The sequence below is a fragment of the Lipotes vexillifer genome, unplaced genomic scaffold (assembly GCF_000442215.2).
Source record: "Lipotes vexillifer unplaced genomic scaffold, Lipotes_vexillifer_v1.1 scaffold329, whole genome shotgun sequence".
Taxonomy (NCBI): domain Eukaryota; kingdom Metazoa; phylum Chordata; class Mammalia; order Artiodactyla; family Lipotidae; genus Lipotes; species Lipotes vexillifer.
In genome coordinates this window covers 1,003,881-1,026,535 of record NW_006774067.1, presented here as the reverse complement: position 1 = coordinate 1,026,535, position 22,655 = coordinate 1,003,881, and the positions used below count along the sequence as shown (strand labels likewise).

At 34.1% G+C, this 22,655-nt stretch overlaps 1 protein-coding gene across 1 annotated transcript in view; it reads left to right on the top strand.

The window, feature by feature from the left end:
* ZDHHC17 (zDHHC palmitoyltransferase 17) overlaps window positions 1-22,655 on the top strand; it is a 113,078-nt gene that overhangs the window by 51,277 nt on the left and 39,146 nt on the right. The window contains exons 6-8 of the mRNA XM_007448750.1: window positions 4,744-4,808; window positions 5,457-5,619; window positions 13,277-13,402. Of these exons, the coding sequence (XP_007448812.1) occupies window positions 4,744-4,808; window positions 5,457-5,619; window positions 13,277-13,402 (354 nt within the window). The remainder of the gene's footprint in view (window positions 1-4,743; window positions 4,809-5,456; window positions 5,620-13,276; window positions 13,403-22,655) is intronic.

The window sequence follows — 22,655 nt, the reverse complement described above, 5'->3', positions numbered from 1 at the left end:
ACGTCTTTTGAATATATCATCTGAATTCATTTAAACTTTTTTAAACATATTACTGGTTATTTTCTGTATTAAGTCCCTCTCAAGGGGGATACATTCCTTAAGTCATTTTCTCTGTTTCTGCTATATAAAATACTGCTTCTTACATGTCAGAAAAATTCTCATGATTTAAGTGATTCTTCCTGATTTCTCCTGAATATGTAGTGACTATAATCATATTAAATATTAACAGTTTCTGTGTACTATAATTTTCATTTGTTTCAATAACATGTATTTTGTTAAAAGTAATGTCACTCAGTTTTTCTTTCATGAGTTTTCTCTCGTTGTGCTTAAACATTCGTTTTACAGCTAAAGGATCTTACCATAAGAGAAAGACAAATGATTTTAATTCAGTGCTATTAACATATATTTGTTATTTCAATTTAAAATATTAGATTTAGAATTTGAATAGTATTTATTTTATGAATCCTGTAAGGTATTTGCTGTTGGCAGTGCCAGTCAGTGACAGTTGTGTGTTGTACACTATTGCTAAGGAAAAGAGGATTCCACTGGTTAAATTAATTGCCGGAAGGGGGAGTTTATTATCCATTACTGTGTAAACAGACTACCCCCTAAATATAATGGCTTTAGAACACAACCAACCATTGTATTTCACAATTCTGTGGGTTGACTGGGCTTGGCTGGGTGGTTCCTCTTGTGATAATGGCAGGGGGCTGCAGTCGTCTGGGGGCTCAACTGGGCTGGAGGATGGCTCACTTACATACCTTATATCTTGATAGGAGTGGCTAAAAGGCTGGGCTCAGTTGACAGCTAGGCCTCTCTCTTTTTCCCCCTGCAGTCTTAGAACTTCTTCTCCAGGCTACCCCTTCATGTGGTCTCTAGCAGGGGAGCCAGACTTCTTACATGGTGGCTCAGAGTGCCCAAAAGAGCAAGAGCAGAAGCTGTCTGACTTTTGGAACTGGCATGACAGCATTTCTGCTCCATTCTGTCAGTTAAAGCAAGTAACAGTGCCAGCGCATGTTCATTGAGGGAACACAAGGGCGTGAATACTGGGAAGGGAGGTTTATTAGGGGCCATCTTTGGAGACCAGCTACCACAAGGGATCATCTTTGTTCTCCTATGGTTCCTTCTAGACTGGCAGTTGAAGCAGTAGATGGCGCTGTTGCACGTGGCATTGTCTTCAGTGGCCTTCTGTATTACAGATATAAGTTTACAATACATGTTCACTTTTTTTCTTCCAGTTTTTAACTGGGTAGGAAAAGTGGTGTTAAGTTTTCACTATTTTTGTTAGCTTATTGATTTTGGAGTTTGGATGTTTCAGTGATCATTTTAACTCTGATATAGTATGTGGGCTATAAAATTCTTCAAGGGCAGAGATTTTTGTCACAGTACATTTTGTGTAGTAAATGCATGATGTTAATAAATGTCTGACAAGTAGTTTTCTTTTTCATGAGTAAGAGTTTTTTTTTCTGCTTAGAAAAGTAACACATACTTATTGTAAAATATTCAAACATAATAGAAGAGTATGACTTAGAGAATGAAATCACACCTCTTCCTTTACCTCCTCTCCCCACTGAGATCACTTCCTTTAACAGTTTAGTATATATTTTTCCAGACTGTTTTTCAATCTATATACTAAAATATTGTAAAAGAAAACCACTCTGATGTGCATTACATTATACTTGAAATGGATACCAAAGTCCTTCTCTGACCTATAGAACCATGTGTGGTCTAGCCCTGGATACCTCTGATTTCATCTTCTGTCATCTCCCCCTCACTACTGCTTTAACCACACCCATCTTCTTGCTGTTCGTTGAACAGCTCTGATAAGCTTCTGTCTTAGGGCCTTTGTGCTTGCTCTTTTCTTCTGCTTGGTAATTCTTTCCTCAGTCACACAGTTCTCTTTTTCTCTCTCACTTTAATCAGATGTTTGCTCAATTTTTATTAGTTCTGATTAGTTCCCAATTATAAGCAGTAATGAAATTAGTGTATTTCTAATTTCTTCATTCTCTTCCCTGTCTTACATTGGCATTAGTCAATTATACTGTTTTTCTTAGTGTTAACTTGTTCTGATAAATTTCTATTACTTGATTTTTCAGCTTTAAATAATATCCTTTGACTCATAGCTATTACAGATTAGGTACTCATTATACTTTCTTTTCAGCCTTTTTCCATTTCCCCCCCATTTTTGGTTAATTTTATCGAATTTACATTCTTAGGGCCTGTAACATTTCCATTCAGTTTGTCATTCTATTCTTCACAATTGTTTCATGTTAGTTATACTGTTAAATATATTCAGTGCTCACTACCAATTCTTTTGGATGATTTTCAGGAAAAAAAAGGGGAAAATGCTAAGTAATGGAGCCCTGTTGATCATGGAATTACCATAACCTTTTGATCTGGGCTTGTTAATTCTTCCTAATAGAGAATACTCATACATCCAGGCTGAACTTGGAAAAGAAGTACCAAGTTTTAAATCCCGACCCAAAGAAAGAAAAGGTTGAATTTCATTTTTCTTTTAGTACTCTAGAGATGTGGCATAATTTTACATTTTTTATTTTACTTATTAATATTTTAAATACTGTCACTTTTTAAAAAGGATATGAAAAGACTTACAACTAAAAAGGAAGAAGAAACTTAAACATAAGAATTTACATGTTTGCTTTAATTGGACATCAAATTTAGTTGAGCTTTCTTCAAACCAGGGCAGTGAAGGAAGTAAAATAAGTGACAGAACTTAACTCTCGTATAAGAAACAAGGAAGTATGTCATTTCTTCAGAGAAGATTTTTTTTTAAGATTTTTAGTGGAAAAAAATCAACATGTATAATGTAACTATTGAGTGAGGTTACATGAGATGTTCCCAGCAACACGTAAAATAAATTTAGAAATAGATGTGTAGTGATAAGGCATAACATTTGACTACAGTTTTCATGAAAGAGACTAAAACTAATGATGTCCAAGGATATGTGTTGTCACTTGTCAATGTGGTGGTTCTCAGCATTTTTTCTGCCTCAATACATTTGGATATTTGAGACATACTCCCACCAGTAAGAGTGGCTTACAGAGAACTGCTACACAGAGTTATGAAGTGTTTTATAGCGTACTCACTATAACTCTGTCCTCTCTCCACTGACTGGTAAATTAGATAACATAACTTGGATAAGATCTGCTGGTTTAATGTAATCCAGGAATGGGAGATGGGGAAGGGAAGAAGAGGAAACTTAATATTTATTGAATGTCTGTTATGTTCCAGGCTATGGAATTAGTTTGCTTTACACACATTATTCCATTTAATCCTCACATGGGTCTTATGAAGCCATTATTTGTATTCACATTTGTAGGTGGGAAAGCTGAGGTTCAGAGAATTAATGTAATTTTGCCAGTTTTATAGTTATTAAGTGGTAGAGCTAGGAATTCAAAATCATGTCTGTCTTATTCTAAAGCCCATGCCTTTCCCAAGCCTAGAAGAGTAGATAGATAAACATGTCTTTTCATTTAACAAATGTTTTTTGATTATCTACTCTTCTGGGCACTGAGAATACAAAGATGAATTTAAAATAATTTCTGTCTTCAAAGAAGTCCTGTTCTAGTTAATGAGACAGGTGCCTCAGGCAGATTGGAGTGGATCAGGAGAAGGAATTTTAGGGAAGTGAAACTGATAGAATCCCTGATACATCAGCATGTCTTGAAAGGAGATTTAGATAACTTGAGAAGAGTTTTGGTTGAACAGGTAGTAGTTTTAATTCTAATTTGCTAAAAAGAAAGAAAAAGAAAACTGAGCAAAAGGGAGAAAAAATGCAGTACCAAGGAAAGCAAAAAAGTTGGGTAGGAGAGGAAAGTAATCATGGTTTGCTACATACTTTGTTGGGAATAGTATTCATATATATTTATAATAATGTAAATATCAAATATTTATAGAACCAGAATTACAGTAGATCTTTTCAGAGGAAAGAATAGGAAAGGTGCATATTTGTGATGGGGCAGTGAGAAGAAAGAGAGAATTTGCTATTTTACATATTGAGGATATATAAAATATGCATATTTAGGATAATGCCTAAAACTGAAAAATCAAAAAGTAGCAATTCAGGTATCTTACTTTAAACATGTGGAGGTAAAGACCAAAATAATGAGCTAAAAACGTGAAAATGGTGGGGAGTAAGACAGAGGATTGCTTTATTACCTTGCTTTTTCACCACAAACTTTGTAGAATTAGTTAATTCTAAAAATATTTATGCATAGTGATGGTGATAAAAAGCAAACAGACTCTTTTGAATCTGTTGAAGGTTATTGAATTTATTCTTTGTTTTACAATGCCTAGGAATAAACAGGGTTTTATTATTCCCTCCTATCATGACTTAGTATAAATAAGTTTTTCAGAGACATAAGTCATTTATTTAATCGATCCTTTGTGGGTGAAAGATCAAGAGTATGTTAAGATCTTTAAATGAAAACATTGAAAGGCTGAGTGAAGCATCTTAAAAGGGAAAACGAGAAATAGAAGTTAATTAAATATTGAATATATACTTAATATATGTCAATTAGATACTTATATCCACATTAATTAAAATATTCAGTGATAATAGTTTTATTTTAAAGTTAAGAAAGAAAAAGTTTCATAAATCACCCTTGATTGAGTACTGTTATTACGTTGGCTTCTCCTGTGATGTGTAAATTATATTTTTCTCAGTAAATTTGGCAGGAACTTAAAAGTTTTTACTGTCTGACTTTCTTTTTACTCTATCAGGATGTAGATATGATGGATCAGAATGGGATGACGCCTTTAATGTGGGCAGCTTATAGAACACATAGGTATGTAACCATTTATAAAATACTTATTCAGATAATTTTCAGCATAATAAAATATAAAATAAGTGATGAGAAAAAGCAATTAATGTTATACTTACTAATATTTAAAATTCTTATAATTAGTACATAGTATATAACATAAATTACCTTTTTGGATGCTTTGAGTTTCTGTGTTTACCTTTATGTTGGTAATTGTAGTATCCTTAAGGTGTTCTTCTTTTAACAATTTCCAAGAATGGAAGACGTTACCTTCTTTTTAAAAAGTGACTCATTTTTATGTGATTTGCATATTGGCAAGTTTAACATACTAATTAGTAAGTTGCCTTAAATCATTTTTGGAACAATCTAGATTTAAATTTTTAATTGTTTAACTATATAGATATTAATGGCATTAATCCCTAGGTGAAAAATAATAAGTGTCAGGGCGAAGTGTGCTCTCTCTTCGAAGTAGTTGAGGTTATATGGTGTTGCATGTATTTAATACTTCATATTAAGAATGTTGTCTCATTACTCATTATAAAGTTGTTGAAAATAGGTTAGAATAGAAGTGTTCCAAGATGGAATGCAACCACAATCAGTTTAGTATCTGTAATGATTTCTATAATTGAAATTAGGGTTGTTGTTGTTGTTGTGTTTTTTTTTCCTTTTCAGTGTGGATCCAACTAGATTGCTTTTAACATTCAATGTTTCAGTTAACCTTGGTGACAAGTATCACAAAAACACTGCTCTGCATTGGGCAGTACTAGCAGGGAATACCACAGTCATTAGTCTTCTTCTGGAAGCTGGAGCTAATGTCGATGCCCAGAATATCAAGGTAAAACTAGCCTGTATTGATTGTGCTTTGTGAAATGTGGTTACCAAGATGGGAATTCCTTAATAAAACATAGGTCTTTTAACAGACTTTCACAGATGGAAGAAACTTCTCATTTAAGCTCAACCCTTCCATGCAGGAATTTATTTTGAAAGACTGATTATTTACTTCCATCTTTTTAGTATTGGAGTAATTTTCAGATTTTGGTGGCCCTTTCATTAGTGAATTCTTACTGACTTTTGGAAATTAAATTACATAATCTGTTTTTATAGCTGAATAGTTTTCTGGTTTCTTTAAGATCATTGCAGAGAAGCACAAGTTTATATCACAAGTATGCATAATAACTTGTAGTAATTTTTTGACTTGGTCATTGATTGTCTCATTTTTTTAAAGTTCAAGACCTTTAAATTTGATAATCACCTTCATGATGTTTATAGGAGAACTCCTCTCCCCCAAATGCTGGACTAATCCAGGAAAAATATACCAAAAAATTATACAAAATTATTTAAGAGCAAAGCACAATTAACATTTACACTCTGAGCATTTAGGAATTTATAAATATTTTATGAATACCTGCAAGAAAATGCTATTGGTAGTCTTAAATTTTGGTTAACCATTCTCATTTTTAAAGCTTCAGGATCCACCATGTCTTCAGCAACAGACTCTTTCTATGAAATGACTTTAAAGTTTTAAACATCATCTTTTAATAATGTGCATTCATAAATATCTTTGTGCCCATTGACAAATTTTCTTTCATTTTGACTATAGACCGTAGTATTTTCTGAGTCATGCTTCTTAAACTTGTAAGGAATATGTGCTAATTAAATATGAAAGGAGTTCGAGTCATATAATAAGCTAAAATGCCAATCAAAAAGTAGGTTATCTCCTGCTGGATCAGGGCATCTTTTTATGTTGCAATGAATAGTTCTTCCTCTACTTGATTACTCTAAGAAGAGAAGGTTAACTTACTAAAATAAAATAGTTTAAATTTATTTACGATTATAACCAATTTTTAGAAATGAGTCTAATTAGTTAAAAGTAAATATCAAATATCTTTTTGGAAACTGTAAGAAATTGAGAAAACCATGTATTTTCTTTTTCTTTTTTTAAAATTTCAAGTCTTCGTGTCTTTACCCAAAGTGATCAGAATGGTCTAGTATCTGCTAGTAAATGTATGGAAAGAGGAAAGTCAACTTACCATAGTGCCTGACATGTGATGGGCACTCTAAGTATTGGTTGACTGACTGAAGATTTGTGAAGTCTTGAGCTTTAACTCTAAGCTAGTTTTCATGATTTTGCTAGCATAACTCTCTGACACTTCTGAAATCATAGAGAGAAATTTTTGCTTTTCCAAACATTTTTAAATAGGAAGTTCTGAAAAGTTCATAACACTGTGATTAGTAAATTAGGCTGACCCCAAGGCCTAAAGTATAAGAAAGGAGGAGTTTGACTAAACCTGACCAATATCCCCATGAGAAAAAATTAATGAGATGACCTTATGTTTTATTATCTGAATTGCTTTAGAGTGTTATTTTTTCATGTCTTAGCTACTAGATAGCCATTCCTAAACTGAGTCATGCCCCAGGAATACATTTCTAGTATTTAGTGTTATATTTTTGAAAAAATAGAACCAATTTCACCATAGCAAATAGTGAGTCTCCATAGAGTTTGCCAAAAGTCATATAAATATTTTGAAATTACATTTGTACCAAAGAATTATGACAAGATGACTGCACAGTTTTGGAATTTGAAACTAGTAGTAGTTTCAAATATACACTAGTAGTGTATATTTTCAGAGCATTTAAAAATATCTTTTCTTACCATATAAAATTTTAGATAACTTCTCTTCATTCATGAAGTTTAAGTATTTGAGGTGTGGTTTGTAAGTTTAATGTCTTTTCAACTTGTACTCCACATTAACCATTGTATAAACTTTTGATTAGTCTTAGTAAAAGAAATAATCTATAATGAATTTCAACAGAAAGGTAATAGTAAGAATGGAGATAGTTGAACTGATTTAAATGGTTCAAACCTTGTATTTTTAATGTTTTATAGGCTCAGCACATGAATTATTTGGTACCAAGATGGGATAAACTGGAATGCAGCTTCCTTAACTAGTACAGTTCATGTGACGACCTTCCAGAGTCTATCATGTCAAATAATTGAGCTAATTATTGTACCTATAGAACTTTTACTGAAATACATCTATTTTTTTTGTTGTTAACTTTCTTTTTATTAATGTTTTAATTTTATCTGACTGTATCATCAAGGTTGGCCATTAACAAAAAGGAGTTATTTTAAATATAATTCCTTGCTAGCTCTGGAGTAACACTTTTTTTTAAACTTTTTATGAGGTATAATTGGTATATAACATTATACAACTTTCAAATGTACAACATAATGATTTGACATCTGTACACATTGCAAAATGACCAACAAGTCTAGTCAACATCCATCATCATACACAGTCACAAAATTTTCTTTTTTCTTGGAATGCAAAACCTCAAGCTTTGCTCTTAGCAACTTCTGAATATGCACTATAGTATTATTTTTTTTAATATTTTAAAAAAATTTTGGCTGCACCGGGTCTTAGTTACGGCATGCGGGATCTTTGTTGCAGCATGCAGACTCTCTTAGTTGCGGCATGCGGACTCTCTTAGTTGCAGCATGCAGGCTTCTTAGTTGTGGCCTGAGGACTCTTAGTTGCAGCATGTGGATGCTTAATTGTGGCATGTGATCTCCTAGTTACGGCATGCATGCGGCATTTAGTTTCCCGACCAGGGATCGAACTGGGGCCCCCTGCGTTGGGAGCATGGAGTCTTACCCACTGGACCACCAGGGAAGTACCTGCACTATAGTATTATTAACTGTAGTTGCCATTATGTACATTACATCCTTGTGACTTATTTCTTTTAGAACTGGAAGTTTGTACCTTTGACCCCCTTCACTAATCTTCCTCACTCCCCACAGTGCACTGTCTACCTCTGGCAATCACCAATCTGTTCTCTGTATTTATGAGCTCGAGTTTTGTTGTTGCTGTTGTTTGTTTGTTTTTTTTATTTTTAGATTCCACATATAAGTGATATATGGTATTTGTTTTTCTCTGTTTGACTTATTTAGAGTGACATTTTTTTAAAGGAAATAAAGTCTAAGGAGTTGCTTCAGTTGCTCAGGGAACATTTATACTTTCAGAGTAAAAATAATCTTTTTTAACCACACTGGTGAAAAAGTAGATTTTTGTTTAAAAATGTACTTTTAATGTAATTAAAAGGACGAAATAAGTATCAAATACCTTTTCTACTGGAATCTGGCTGATTCCTAATATACTGAAGTCTAGTCATCACCTTCTAGTGGAAACCATTCATTCATTCAACAGATATTTGTTTAATGCTGGGGAGTCAGTGTTTAAGATAGATGAAGTCCCTATTCTCTCAGAACTTATACTGTATTGAGGAAATGGACAAAAAATAAATTAAAAACACATACACATAGGCAAATGTGGTCATGACGAGGGGTAAGGGGGCCACATCAGGTGAGAGTGATTTGTGAATGCCTCTGAGATGACATTTGCTTTCAGAGTTGTCTGATAAGGGATCAGTTATGCAAAGATACATGGGAAAAACCTTTCCACGTAGAACAGCGGTCCCCAACCTTTTTGGCACCAGGGAACAGTTTTGTGGAAGACAAGTTTTCCACGGACTGGGGTGGGGGGCAATAAATGTAATTGAAGCGCATTACGTTTATTGTGCACTTTATTTTTATTATTATTACATTGTAATATATAATGAAATAATTCTACAACTCACCATAATGCTGACAGGAGGCGGAGCTCAGGCGGTAATGCAAGCGATGGAGAGCGGCTATAAATACAGATGAAACTTGACTCGCTTGCCTGCCGCTCACTACCTGCTGTGCGGCCCGGTTCCTAACAGGCCACAGACCAGTACTGGTCTGGGGGTTGGGGACCCTTGATGTAGAGGAACCTACACATGCAAGGCCCAAGGCCAGGAATAAGCTTACCATGTTAGAGGTGTAGAAATGACAGCTTTGACCAAGCAGTGAGACACTGAGAGAGAGAGAGACAGGTACAAGGCCATGATAAGGAACTTTAATTGTATTCTCAGTCATGAGAAATAGTTGGAAGGATTTATGTAGAATGGTTATATAATCTTTGTGTTTTTAATATTTTTTAAAAAATTACTTTGGTATTTGGAGAATGTATTGAAGAATTAAGAAAATGGAAAGGGGCTTCCCTGGTGGCACAGTGGTTGAGAGTCTGCCTGCCGATGCAGGGGACACGGGTTTGTGCCCCAGTCCGGGAAGATCCCACATGCTGCAGATCGACTAGGCCCGTGAGCCATGGCCGCTGAGCCTGTGCATCCAGAGCCTGTGCTCCGCAACGGGAGAGGCCACAACAGTGAGAGGCCCGCGTACCGCAAAAAAAAAAAAAAAAAAAAAAAAAGAAAATGGAAGGGATAGATGAAGATCAGTTAGGCTCTCACAATACATCAGGCAAGTGATGATGTTAGTTTAGCCTGTGATTGTAGAAGTAGTGATGGAGTGAAATGAATGGATTTGGAAATGATAGTTTAGAGTAGAAAAGAAAAGGTAGATTAGAAATGAAGGTAAAAGAAAAAAACATCGATCACTTAGGTTTTGGTTTGAATAACTGAGTGTCTTGTGATATGTATTGAAGTTGTGAAGATGGAAGGAAACAGACTTTTTTGGGAGTGAAGGCAATAGAAATTGGTTCTGTTTTAGTCATATATAATTTGAGGTGGTGCGTTTTAGCTATGTGGAATGTCAAGCTAATTAAGTAAACTTAATTTTGAAAGTGAAAAATTCATTAATAAATAAAAAACAACCAACCTAGATTTTTTGTCCTAGAATTTGATAAAGTCGATTCATAGCTGTGTATTTTTCCATTTTTCATTTTAAGTCTTGAGAATGAACATCTGGTTGATAATCATAAATTGTACCAAGATGGAGCCTGTAAATCTGGATATGGCTTTAATAGCTAGTAAAAGTTACATTCTTTAAAGAATATGAAAAATTATATTTAGTTATAATATTTATTAATTGGCCCTATTTCTTCTAAAATAGCTATTTCCTAAATAAAATTAAGCTTAAGTTTCTTAGAAATCTGTCTTGATATCCTTGTAAATTAGTTATTTGAGTAAGGGATTCAATTCTTTTAATATATAAACAAATGATTCTTTTATCAAAATAAGAACTTATCTTGCAGACAATAAATATTAAATGATAGGTGACTTTAAAATGACTACTTTGATCCTTAGAAGGATTAGGAATGGCCATAAACCCTTGATTAGAGGTTCTTAATCTGGGACCCAGCAGTGGATTTTGGTTAGGGGGTGGGTCCATGGACTTCTGAAATTGTTATAAATAAAGTATCAGCACTTTTCTGGGGAGAGAGTCAATGGCTTTTCATCAGACATGACTTAAATGAGTTCAAAAACCATGGCCCCAGATACTGGTTACATAGAATAAATTCATATCTTCTGAAGTAAGAAGTAACAGTGAGGAGGGGGAGTGATTTGGGATACTAAGACTTTAAGAAAAATGACCTATGCAGTAATCCCTTTTCATGGTAGCATCTCATTTGTGAATTTAAAGAATATTTCACCCCCTTGCACATGTTTTTGGTTGATAAGTTTAGATGAACTGAGTTTGGGGAGGGCAGTTAATCTGAGTGCTGCCTACGTATTTATGATTTTTCTTTCTAAAGTTATCAAAGGACATAACTTTTAGCTTGTGAAAAATATAAAATTACTGAGCTTTGTTAATTAATACATTGAAAAACGCTTATATGGTTTCTTGAAAAGAGGTAAGAAACTATTTTCAGAAAATATCTCTTAAGTACCCCACCTAGATGGTCTCCAAGGAATAATTTTCCTTAGTTTTAATAATGAATTTCCACCTCACTTAGGCAAAAAATGATCTTCCACCTGCCATAATGTTTGTCACACCAAACCCCTGAAGAATTTCTTTTATTACCAGTTAGTTACATAGTCTATAAATGCTCCATGATTCTTGTTATTACTGCTGTTGTTATTATAATTTACTATTTTGGCTGACACATGGAGTGTTTAAATATAGACTTGACTTGGAACCCTGGTTTTAGTATAATTCTTTAAATTAATTGCTTGTTTATTTTACCAGCTGAATAAAAGAACTGTATAAAAGTAGTCAGATGACTAGAGGAGTAGTTGAAAGATTGCTTAAAGCTCCCTCCATCTTTTTATCTAGGCAATCCTTAGGTGTCACATGGCCCTCTAGTGGAAGGGATGCTCAGCTGGACCGAGGCAACTGCAGGATATTCTCTGGGAGTTGTTACCCAAGGGATTGCTTTTATTCAGGTAATCTTTTAGTTTGGATTAATTAGCTGGTTCTGACAACCTAGGTGACATAGAATTTTGGAATAGGTAAGGAGATATTTTAAAACAAATATCCCTATTTGTGGAAGACCCACCTAGATTAGCCCATTTCTTATTAAATACTATTGATCTTTTTATTAAAGGATTGGTTAGGCTTTTTGTTTTTATTGTTGTGTTGTTATTGTTGTTGCTCTTGGCGGTAGTGGTGTGTTTATTTTGTTGTTTGGTTCTTTTTATTTTTCAGTGTTTTTTTTAAAAATTAAATTGTACTCCATACTTGATTAATAATTATCCCTCATAAGTAAGGAACCCAAGGCTCCTTATTTCTTTATTTTCATCCAGTTTTTTAAAATAAAATTTTAACATGTTTTTTTCTTTTTTAAAAGTAATTTTGAATATTCATCCATAATTCTTGAAATTTTGGTAAACAAAATTATTAATTTTACTTTTCTGTTTAAGGAAGGAGATAAAGAGTGGAGAATATTAAATAGAATAAAAATGTAGGTATCTAACTTGCAAAAGGGGAAATAAGATTTTAAATTAATGAAGGCGAAAAGAAGCATAGATCTAGAATTGGGGACACTCATTTCTTGTTTCTTACTGCCTTTAAAACATTTTAGTTCTGTTATACTCTTTGGAATTCTTTTTCTTGCAGTTAAAGGGAGCTACAAGTCTATAATGTAAGATTAACCATTTTTTGTTACTACCCATGTTCTCTTTGGAAATTTCTGGATGGGTGAATGAATTTAACATGATCAAGGATACCAATATAACAGTAGAAGTGGAAGTTGACTTTTCTTTTTCTTCCCTGTTCTTTTCTTCAGACTTCGTTCATCACTGAAATTAAACTGAGAGATTTCTGGCAGTTTGGTATTACAGCAGGATGGTTTGTAGCAATAACTATTACTAATGAAACCCTTAAAGAATATGAAATAACTGGATAAACTTAATGGTAGCCTCTGATCCAGCAGGTGCTAAAATACCTACTTTTTGATTACTCTCTAGGTTAAAATGCAAGCAAATATAGAATCAATAGAGTAAGAGGTGTAAATACATTTTCTGATTGTACCTTGAATGGGAAGGTATAAGTAATATATGATTTAGAGTCTTTTAGTAATTGACTTTGCCAAATGTAAAAACAATGTTAATGAACTAATACTGCAGTCAATTTATTTTTGTGGAAGTGCTTTAAAAGTTAGTAACCAAAATATTCTGCTTTTCCTTTCATTTATTTTAACGTGAATTTCTTCTGCTTATATTATCAGGGTGAATCAGCACTTGATTTGGCAAAGCAGAGAAAAAATGTGTGGATGATCAACCATTTGCAAGAGGCAAGGCAAGCAAAGGGATATGACAATCCATCTTTCCTTAGAAAGTTGAAAGCTGATAAGGTAAATTCATGACTGAAGATTTTCAATATATACTAAGATTCATAAGCATATTTTCTTAGCATGAGTATTTACATTTATAGCCTTTAATCTTGGCATTGGCCAGTATAATTTTTAAAACATTATTTCACCCAAGTAAATAAATGTAGATACCAAAGTTTAAGAAAGATGGTATATGTGAAATTGTTTAGATTTCCATAGGTTACTAACATAAGCTTTAATGCATTAATTCAGCTGGCCTTTGTTAAGTAATAGAGAGATAATAAGTTTTTCCTGTTTAAGTGTATTTTTTAGTGTAGTAATAAATTGTGAAAAATCTTAGTCCTAATATATATATATATCTTTTTAAAAACTACTCACAACTCTAGCTATAGTTAATTTAAGCTTTTCATTCTTTTATAATATGTCATAACTTTTATTAGAGAGGGAGAAACATATTATTCACTTCTTTTTAGAAAGTTCATTTTAGATCTTCCATAAAACCTTCAGTTTTTAACTGTATGACTGTTGGCTCAGTTGCCTAATTGTATGATTTCAAAACTAAGAACATTTTCCTGAAAGGCGGGTCTGCATTTCTTAAAAATTTATTTCCTTAAAAGGAAAAATTAGCTGACAGTTTTTTTGTATACCAAAATAATTGACAAGGTATTTGCTAACTTGTCAGTAATTACAACTTGAATGGCATTAAGCCTTAGATATCATATATGTCCTATTTAGGCTGCTCTAGTGGTAATACTGTTTGTATAAAGTTAACATTGATCTATCTGTTACTGGAACAAAATAAGTTTTGGGTAAAGGGAAATAGACTTGAAACCATGCTTCATTTATTTGTAGGAGTTCAGACTTCCTTAATGAGCTGAAAAGTTCACTGGTCCATTACTCAGACTTCAGAAGAATTATATTTATAGTTTATAAACATGTCTATTTTCAGTCCCATATTTGAGACTGAGGAGCAGTTTTTGCATGTCATGTCAACTTTTCATTTCACTATTAGATATATTAAAAATAGTTGATTATTTATTTACTTTGATGTTGCTTTGTCCTCTAGAATTTAGAGCAGTTTTGCTCAACAGAGTAAAAAATGGCTAATTTCTCATAATAACTAGGCTACTAGTAAAAATGTCTTTTATTACTCTGGAAAATCCCATTGTCTTTATATGTTCATTTTGCTTAGTGTAAATATGCTAAAGGGTATTTTTTTTATGTATTGTCAGATGAAAATGACTTTGTAAATTCAAGATGTTTATTAATATATAAAGTTATTTATTATAGCAATAATGAACTATATATCAGGGTTATGTGTTTGGATATGGTTTCTTTTAAAAAGATTGCCTCATTAAAAGTTTAGCACAATTTTATTAACATTTGTGTATATTATTGTGATCAGAAATTGCGTATTCCTGGTTTTGGGGGTTTTGTTTTTTTGCATTAGTAGCTTTAAATATATTATGCATTCTAAAAAGGTCACTAGATAAAAATATATGATGGCTTGGGGCTTTGTGTAATTAAGTATTTGTGTAGGCTGTTCTCTTTCCATCTCACATTAGAAAAGTTTAAATTATGAACATGACTTGGTTTGCTAGCCTGTGAAGTATGTTCTGTATTTAAAACTAAACAAGAAAACACCCAGGACTTAATAGCTTTTTACTAAAAATAAGTCATCCCAAAAGGAAAAAAAAGATATTTTTGGACAGTGATAGTAGACAGATATGAAAGGAGTCTTGATTTTAGAAAACTATTTTAAAAGCTGTTTGATTTTTAAGATTAGAAGATTTTAGGCAGATTTATGGTTAAATAAGTGTTACTTGCTTATTAATGAGTTAGAAGGAAATCTCTAAATCAGTGTTTCTCAGAATTTAGAAACCCACGATCCCTTTTGTTAACAGTGGAAATCTCACATGTATTACTCTTTAATGTTGTTTATTGATTATGTGAGAATAAATCTGGGAAGATGGAGTAGATATATTTTTTCCCTATTCCTTCCTGCCAAGTGCAACTAAAAAACCTGGACATTATGTACAAAACAAATATAGGAAGACTGAAGATGGAGACAAGGTGGCAGAGCAGGTAGGGAGTTAAGGATCCAAAGAATGACATGGTGGTGAGTTCCCTGCATTTTCTTTTTTTTGCCTCATATTTCCCAGAAGAGGAACGGACAAAGCCAACAACCCAGAATCATGAATGGGACAGACAAAAAAATGCTCCCCCAAAACCTGCTTTTTAGCCACAGGACCACAAAAGAGTCAGCTTATTTAGCAAGATAGAAACTTTTAGAAAATAACTTTCTACTACAGCCAAACACAACAGAAAAAAACATGGCTCCACCCTGACTCACAACAGCAAAGGCCTAGACTTCCGCCCTTACAAGGCTATAATGATGTGCCCCAACTTCTCTCCTGGGGTGGTGTCAGGGAAGGTGGAGTGGAGAGTTGGAACTTTCATCCCCACTGGCTGTTAATGAGGTCCCATCCCCTGCTGTTACCAGTGGAGACCACATAGGAAACAGTAATGAGGCACTTGTGACCCTCCCAGTCAAGGAGATACCAGTAGAGGTGTAGTGGAGAGCTGAAAGTCCCACCTTTGCCTGTCCATAATGAGGAAACCCCTCCTCAGGTGTCAGTGAAGGCCCCCTTGGGATCCTGGACTTTCACCTCACCTGCCAGTAATGAGGAGGTGTCTCACTTCCCTCCCCCTGCCTACAGAGGAATCCACATAAAAGAAAAGGTTTAAATAAGATCCAGTGTCTCATAACACCCAAAATGTCTAGGTTTCAAACAAAAATCACATATCAAACCAAGAATCGAGAAGATCTAACTGAATGAAAAGAGGATCAGTAAATGCCAGTGTGATGACAGAGATGTTGGAATTATCTGAGAAAAGAATTTAGCAATCATCATAAAAAGCCTTTAGTGAATACTTACGAACATGCTTGAAACAAGTGAAAAATAGAGTCTCAGCAAAGAAATAGAACTATAGAAATAGAATAAAGAAGAACCAAATGGAAATTTTAAAATGGAAAATTATAATAGCCAAAATAAAAGAGTCAGTGAAAAGAAAAAAAAAAGAGTCAGTGGATGAGCTCAACAGCAGAAGAGAGGAGACAGAGGAAAGAATCAATGACCTTGAAGATAGACGATAAAAATTACCTGTTTTCAACAACAAAAGGAAATAAACTGAGAAAAACAAGCAAAACAGAACAGAACTTTAGGGACCTGTGGTTATAACAGAATATCTAACACTGATATGATTGGAGTATCAGAAGAAGAAAAGCGGGTAGAGCTGAAAAAGTACTCAAACATATGATGGCCAAAACCCCCCCAAATTTGGCAAAAGGCAGACCTGCAGATTAAAAGTGGAGCAAACCGTAAACAGAATAAACTCAAATCCAAACCAAACACTCATAGTCAAACTTCTGGAAACTAAAGACTAAGAAATAAAAATCTTGAAGTCCCCTTACCAGTAGGGGTAAAAGTATTCAAGAACACTGGATTTCTCATCAGAAACCGTAGAGGCAGAAGGAGCTGCCACGTTTTTCACATGCTGGATGGAAAGAACTTTCAATCCAAAATCCTTTATCCAGTGAAAATATCTTTCAGGAATGAAGGAGAAGTCAACACATTTTCAGATAAAGGAAAAGTAAGAGAATTTGTGGCCATCAGACCTGCCCTAAAAAAATGGCTAAGAGAAGTTCTTTAGACAGAAGGAAAATGATAAAAGAAAGAACCTTGGAACATAAGATCATGGTAAGCAAAATTATGGGTAAATAACAATAGACTTTCCTTCTTATCCTACATCTTCCAAATTATGTTTGACAGTTGAAGCAAAATTATAATACTGTTTGAAGTGGATCTAAATGTATGTAGAAAACATTTGAGACAATTTATAATGTAAACAGGGGAGGGTAGAGGGACATTAATGGAGGTAAGTTTTCCACATCTCACTTGAATTGGTAAAATGATGACACCAGTATACTGTGATAAGTTATATTTATATAATACTTAGAGTACCCACTAAAAAAGCTATTCAGAGAGATATACTCAAAAACACCATAGATAAAATAAAATTCTAAAAAGCTTTTCAGTAACCCACAAGAAGTCAGGGAAAAGAAACCAGAAACAAAGACACAGAACAAACAAAAAAACAAAAAATAAAATTATAGATTTCAGCCCTAACATATCAATAATTAGAGTAACTGTAAATGGTCTAAATATACCAATTAAAAGACAGATATTGGCAGTGTGGATTACAAAGTGTGACCCAACTATATGCTGTCTGTAAGAAACTCACTTCACATACAAGAATATTGGCAAGTTACTTATATGGGCAAGTAGCAGAATGGAAATGACATATGATACCAAAAGCAGGCGAAGACAGTACAAAAAGGAAAACTATAGGCACACCTCATTTTATTGCATTTCACAGATATTTTGTTTTTGTTTGTTTGTTTTTGCAAAGTGAAGGTTTGTGGCAATCTGCATCTAGTAAGTCTTGTTGGTGCCATCTTTTCAACAGCATTTGCTTACTTCGTATCTCCATGTCACATTTTGGTAATTCTCCCAATATTTCAAACCCTCCACCAGCAAAAAGATTATGACTTGATGAAGGCTCAGATGATGGTTAGCATTTTTTAGCAATAAAGTGTTTTTTACTTAAAGTGTGTACAGTGATTTTTTAGACATAATGCTATTGCATGCTTAATAGACTACAGTATAGTGTAGACATAACTTTTTAAAATTGAAATGTAGTTGATGTCCAATATTATGTCAGTTTCAGATGTACTACATAGTGATTTCACATTTGTATACGTTATGAAATGATCACCACATTGAGTCTAGTAACCGTTTGTCCCTATACAAATTTATTACAATATTATTGACAATATTTCTTATGCTATATATTACATCCCATGGCTTATTTATTTTATAACTGGAGGTTTGTACCTCTTAATCCCCTTCATCTCCTTCACCCCCAACCCCCTCCCCTCTGGCAAACACCTGTTCTTTGTATCTCTGAGTCTGTTTTTGGTTTGTTTGTTTGTTTTTTTATTCCCCATATAAGTAAGACCATATGGTATTTGTCTTTCTGTGACTTATTTCATCTAGCATAATACCTCTCGATCCGTTCATGTTGTCACAAATGGCAAGATTTCATTCTTTTTTATGGCTGAGTAATATTCCATTATATATATAGATCACATTTTCTGTATCTCTTCATCTCTATCAATGGGCATTTAAGTTGCTACCATATCATGGTTATTGTAAATAATACTGCAGTGAACATTGAGGTGTATATATATTTTCTAATTAGTCTTTTTGTTTCTTTGGGTAAATACCCAGAAGTGAAATTGCTGGGTCATGTGTCAGTTCTATTTTTAATTTTTTGAAGACCCTCCATACTGTTTTCCAGAGTGCCTGTACCAACTTACAGTTCTACCAATAGTGCACAAGGATTCCCTTTTCTTCACATCCTTGCCAACATTTGTTATTTCTTGTCTTTTTTGATGATAGCCGTTCTCACAGGTCTGAGGTGGTATCCTGTTTTGGTTTTGATTTGCATTTCCCTGATTAGTGATGTTGAGCATCTTTTTTTCATGTGTCTGTTGGCTATTTGTATATCTTCTTTGAAAAAATGTCTATTCCAGGTCCTCTGCCCACTTTATAATTGAGTTGTTTGTTTTTTTGATGTTGAGTTATATGAGTTCTTTGTATATTTTGGATATTAACCCCTTATCAGGTACATCATATGCAGATATCTTCTCCCATTCAGTGAGCTGCCCTTTTGGTTTGTTGTTGTTGTTGTTAGTTTCCTTTACTGTGGAAAACCTTTTTAGTTTCATGCAATCCCATTTGTTTACTTTTGGTTTTGTTTCCCTTGATCGAGGAGACAGAGCCAAAAAAATATTGCTGAGACTGATGTCAAAGAGCATGCTGCCTGTTTTCTTCTAGGAGTTTTATGTTTCAGGTTTTACATTTAAGTCTTTAATCCATTTTGAATTTATTTTTGTGTGTGGTGTGAGAAACTAGTCCAGTGTGATTCTTTTACATGTAGCTGTCCAGTTTTCCCAATACCATTTAATGAAAAGTTTTTTTCCCCCCTCATTTTATATTCTTGCTTCCTTTGTTGTAGATTAATTGATCATATAAGCATGGGTTTATCTGGGGGCTCTCCATTCTGTTCCATTGATCTGTGTGTCTATTTTTGTGCCAGTGTCATACTGTTTTGATTACGGTTAACTTTGCAGTATAGTTTGAAATCACAGAGTGTGATACTTCAGTTTGTGCTTTCTCAAGATTGCTTTGGCTATTCAGGGTCTTTCATGTTTCCATACAAATTGTAGAATTACTTGTTTTAGTTCTGTGAAAAATGCCATTGGTATTTTGATAAGGACCACACTGAATCTGTAGATTGTCTTGGGTAGTGTGGTCATTTTAACAATATTAATTCTTCCAGTCTGTGAGAATGGTATGTTTTACCATTTGTTGTGTCGTCTTCAATTTCTTTCATCAATGTCTTACAGTTTTCAGAGTACAAATCTTTTACCTCTTTGGTTAGATTTATTCCTAGGTATTGTATTTTTTTTTGATGCACTTGTAAATGGGATTGTTTTCTTAATTTCTCTTTCTGATGGTTTGTTATTACAACAGAGTTTAGTTTATTAATTTTGTATCCTGCAACTTTACTGAATTCACTTATTCTATTAGTTTTTTGGTGGTGTCTTCTGGGTTTTCTGTATCTAGTGTCATGTCATCTGCAAACAGTGACAGTTTTACTTCTTCCTTTCCAATTCGGATTCCCTTTATTTCTTTTTCTTATCTCATTGCTGTGGCTAGGACTTCTAATACTGTGTTGAATAAAAGTAGAAGAATGTGCATCCTTGTCTTGTTCCTGATCTTAAAGGAAATGCTTTCAGCTTTTCACCACTGAGTATGATGTTAGCTGTGGGTTTGTCATATATGGCCTTTTTTATGTTGAGGTATGTTTCCTTTATACCCACTTTGTTGAGAGTTTTTATCATAAATGGATGTTGAATTTTGTCAAAAGCTTTTTATGTATCTTCTGAGATAATCATATGGTTTTTATTCTTCAGTTTGTTAATGTAGTATATCATACTGATTGATTGGCTGTTTGGGTGGCCCCAGGTGGTGGTGGGGGGCAGTGCTCAGAGCTGGTGCCACCCAGCTGGAGGGTGGGCCAGTTTCTGGTTACTAATAGGCTAGAGGGAGGATTCTAAAAGTGTGCTTGCCCACCCTAGTGTTACTAGGGTAGAAGAAGTTTCCCAAAATGGCTGCTACCAGCTTTTGTATCAGCAGGGGTCTCTCATTTGCCTCCTGCCTCTCCAGAGGACTCTCCAAGATCAGCAAGTGGATCTGTTCCAGGCTTCTAACTGCTGCCTCTTTGTGCTGAGACTTGGAGCATCTCAGATTTTACCAGTGTCCTTTAAGAGCAGTCTCTGTTTCCTGTAGCCCTCCAGCTCTCCTGAACATGGGCACTGCTGGTTTCCAAAGCCAGGAATTCTGGGAGCTTTACTTCCTGGTGCAGGACCCGTTGGCTGAGGAGTCCCACATGGGGCTCAGACCCCTTCTCCCTCATAGAGGAAAGGCCTCCACAATTGTGATATTCCTTCCATTTGTGGGTCACTGATCCTGGGGGTGTGAGCCCTGATTATACCATGTCTCCACCCCTCCTACCCATCTCATTGTGGTTCCGTCTTCATTTCTTTAGTTATGGAAAATCCTTTCTGCTAGTCTAAAGGTCATTTTCCTAGAGAGTTGCTCTGTAAATAGTTGTAAAGTACTTGTATGCTGAAACATTTTAAATGCCAATGAAAGAAATCAAGGATGACCTAAATAAATGGAGAGACATACTGTGTTCATGAACTGGAAGACAACTTAGTAAATATGTCAGTTGTCCCCAAATTAATATACAGGTTTAATGTAATTAAATAATTCCAGCAAAATTTTTATTAGTATATACAAGATTATTCCAAAATTTATATGGAAAGGCAGTAGACTTAGAATAGCTAAAACTATTTTGAAAAAGAAGAATCACTCTCTGCAGTTTTAAGACCTACTATATAGCTTCAGTAGTCAAGACTGTGTAGTATTGCTGGAGGAATAAAGTGATCAGTGGAACAAAATAGAGAGCCCAGAAGTAGAACCACAGAGGTATGCCCACTGACATTTGACGGATGTGTAAAAGTAATTGAATGGAGGAAAGACAGCCTTTTCACCAATTGATATTGGAGCATTTGGACATGCATAGGCAAAAAAATAAACCTCTACTCAAACCTCACACTGTATTAAAAAATTAACTCAAAAACTGTTCAAGACTTAAATGTAAAATGTAAAACTGTAAAAATCTAGGGCTAGGCAAAGAGATTTGACACAAAAAGTATGATCCATAAAGGTAAAAATTGATCATTTGGATTTGGATCAAAATTTTAAACTTACATGCTATGAATGACCCTGTGATTAGAATGAAAAGACATACTACAGACTGGGAGAAAGTATTTACAAACCACATTTCCAACAAAGGACTAGTTTCCAAAATATATTAAGAACTTTCAAAACTCAGCAGTGCAAAATCAATACAATTAGTAAATAGGCTAAACAAGAGATATTTTCACCAAAAAAGATATAAAAATGGCAGATAAGCAGGTGAAAAGATCTTCAACATCATTTTAGTCATTAGGGAAATGCAAATTGAAACCACAGTGACTTACTATTTTATACCCGTCAGAATAACTAAATAAAAAGTTGCAACAACACCAAATGCTGATGAGGATGCCGAGAAACTCATCTGTTGCTGAAGGATATGTAAAAAAGTACAGCACCCTGGAGAACAGTTTGGAATTTTCTTTTAAAAAGCTTAACATGCAATACCATACAACCCAGAAACTGTACTCTTAAGCATTTATCCCAGAGAAATGGAACCTTATATTCACACAAAAATTTGTATGTGAATGTTTATAGCATCTTTGTTCATAATAACCAAAATAGAAACAACCCCAACGTCCTTCAGTGGGTGAATGATTAAACAAACTGACACATTCATATCGTGGAGTATTCCTCAGCAATAAAAAGGAATGAACTAATGGTACATACAATAATCCAATGAATATTTGGAGAATCCTATTATGAGTGAAAAGCCAGTCCTATTAGGTTACATACTGTATAATTCCATTTATATAAAATTCTTGAAATGACAAAATTATGGAAACGTAGAACACATTAGTAGTTGGCAGAGGTTAATATGG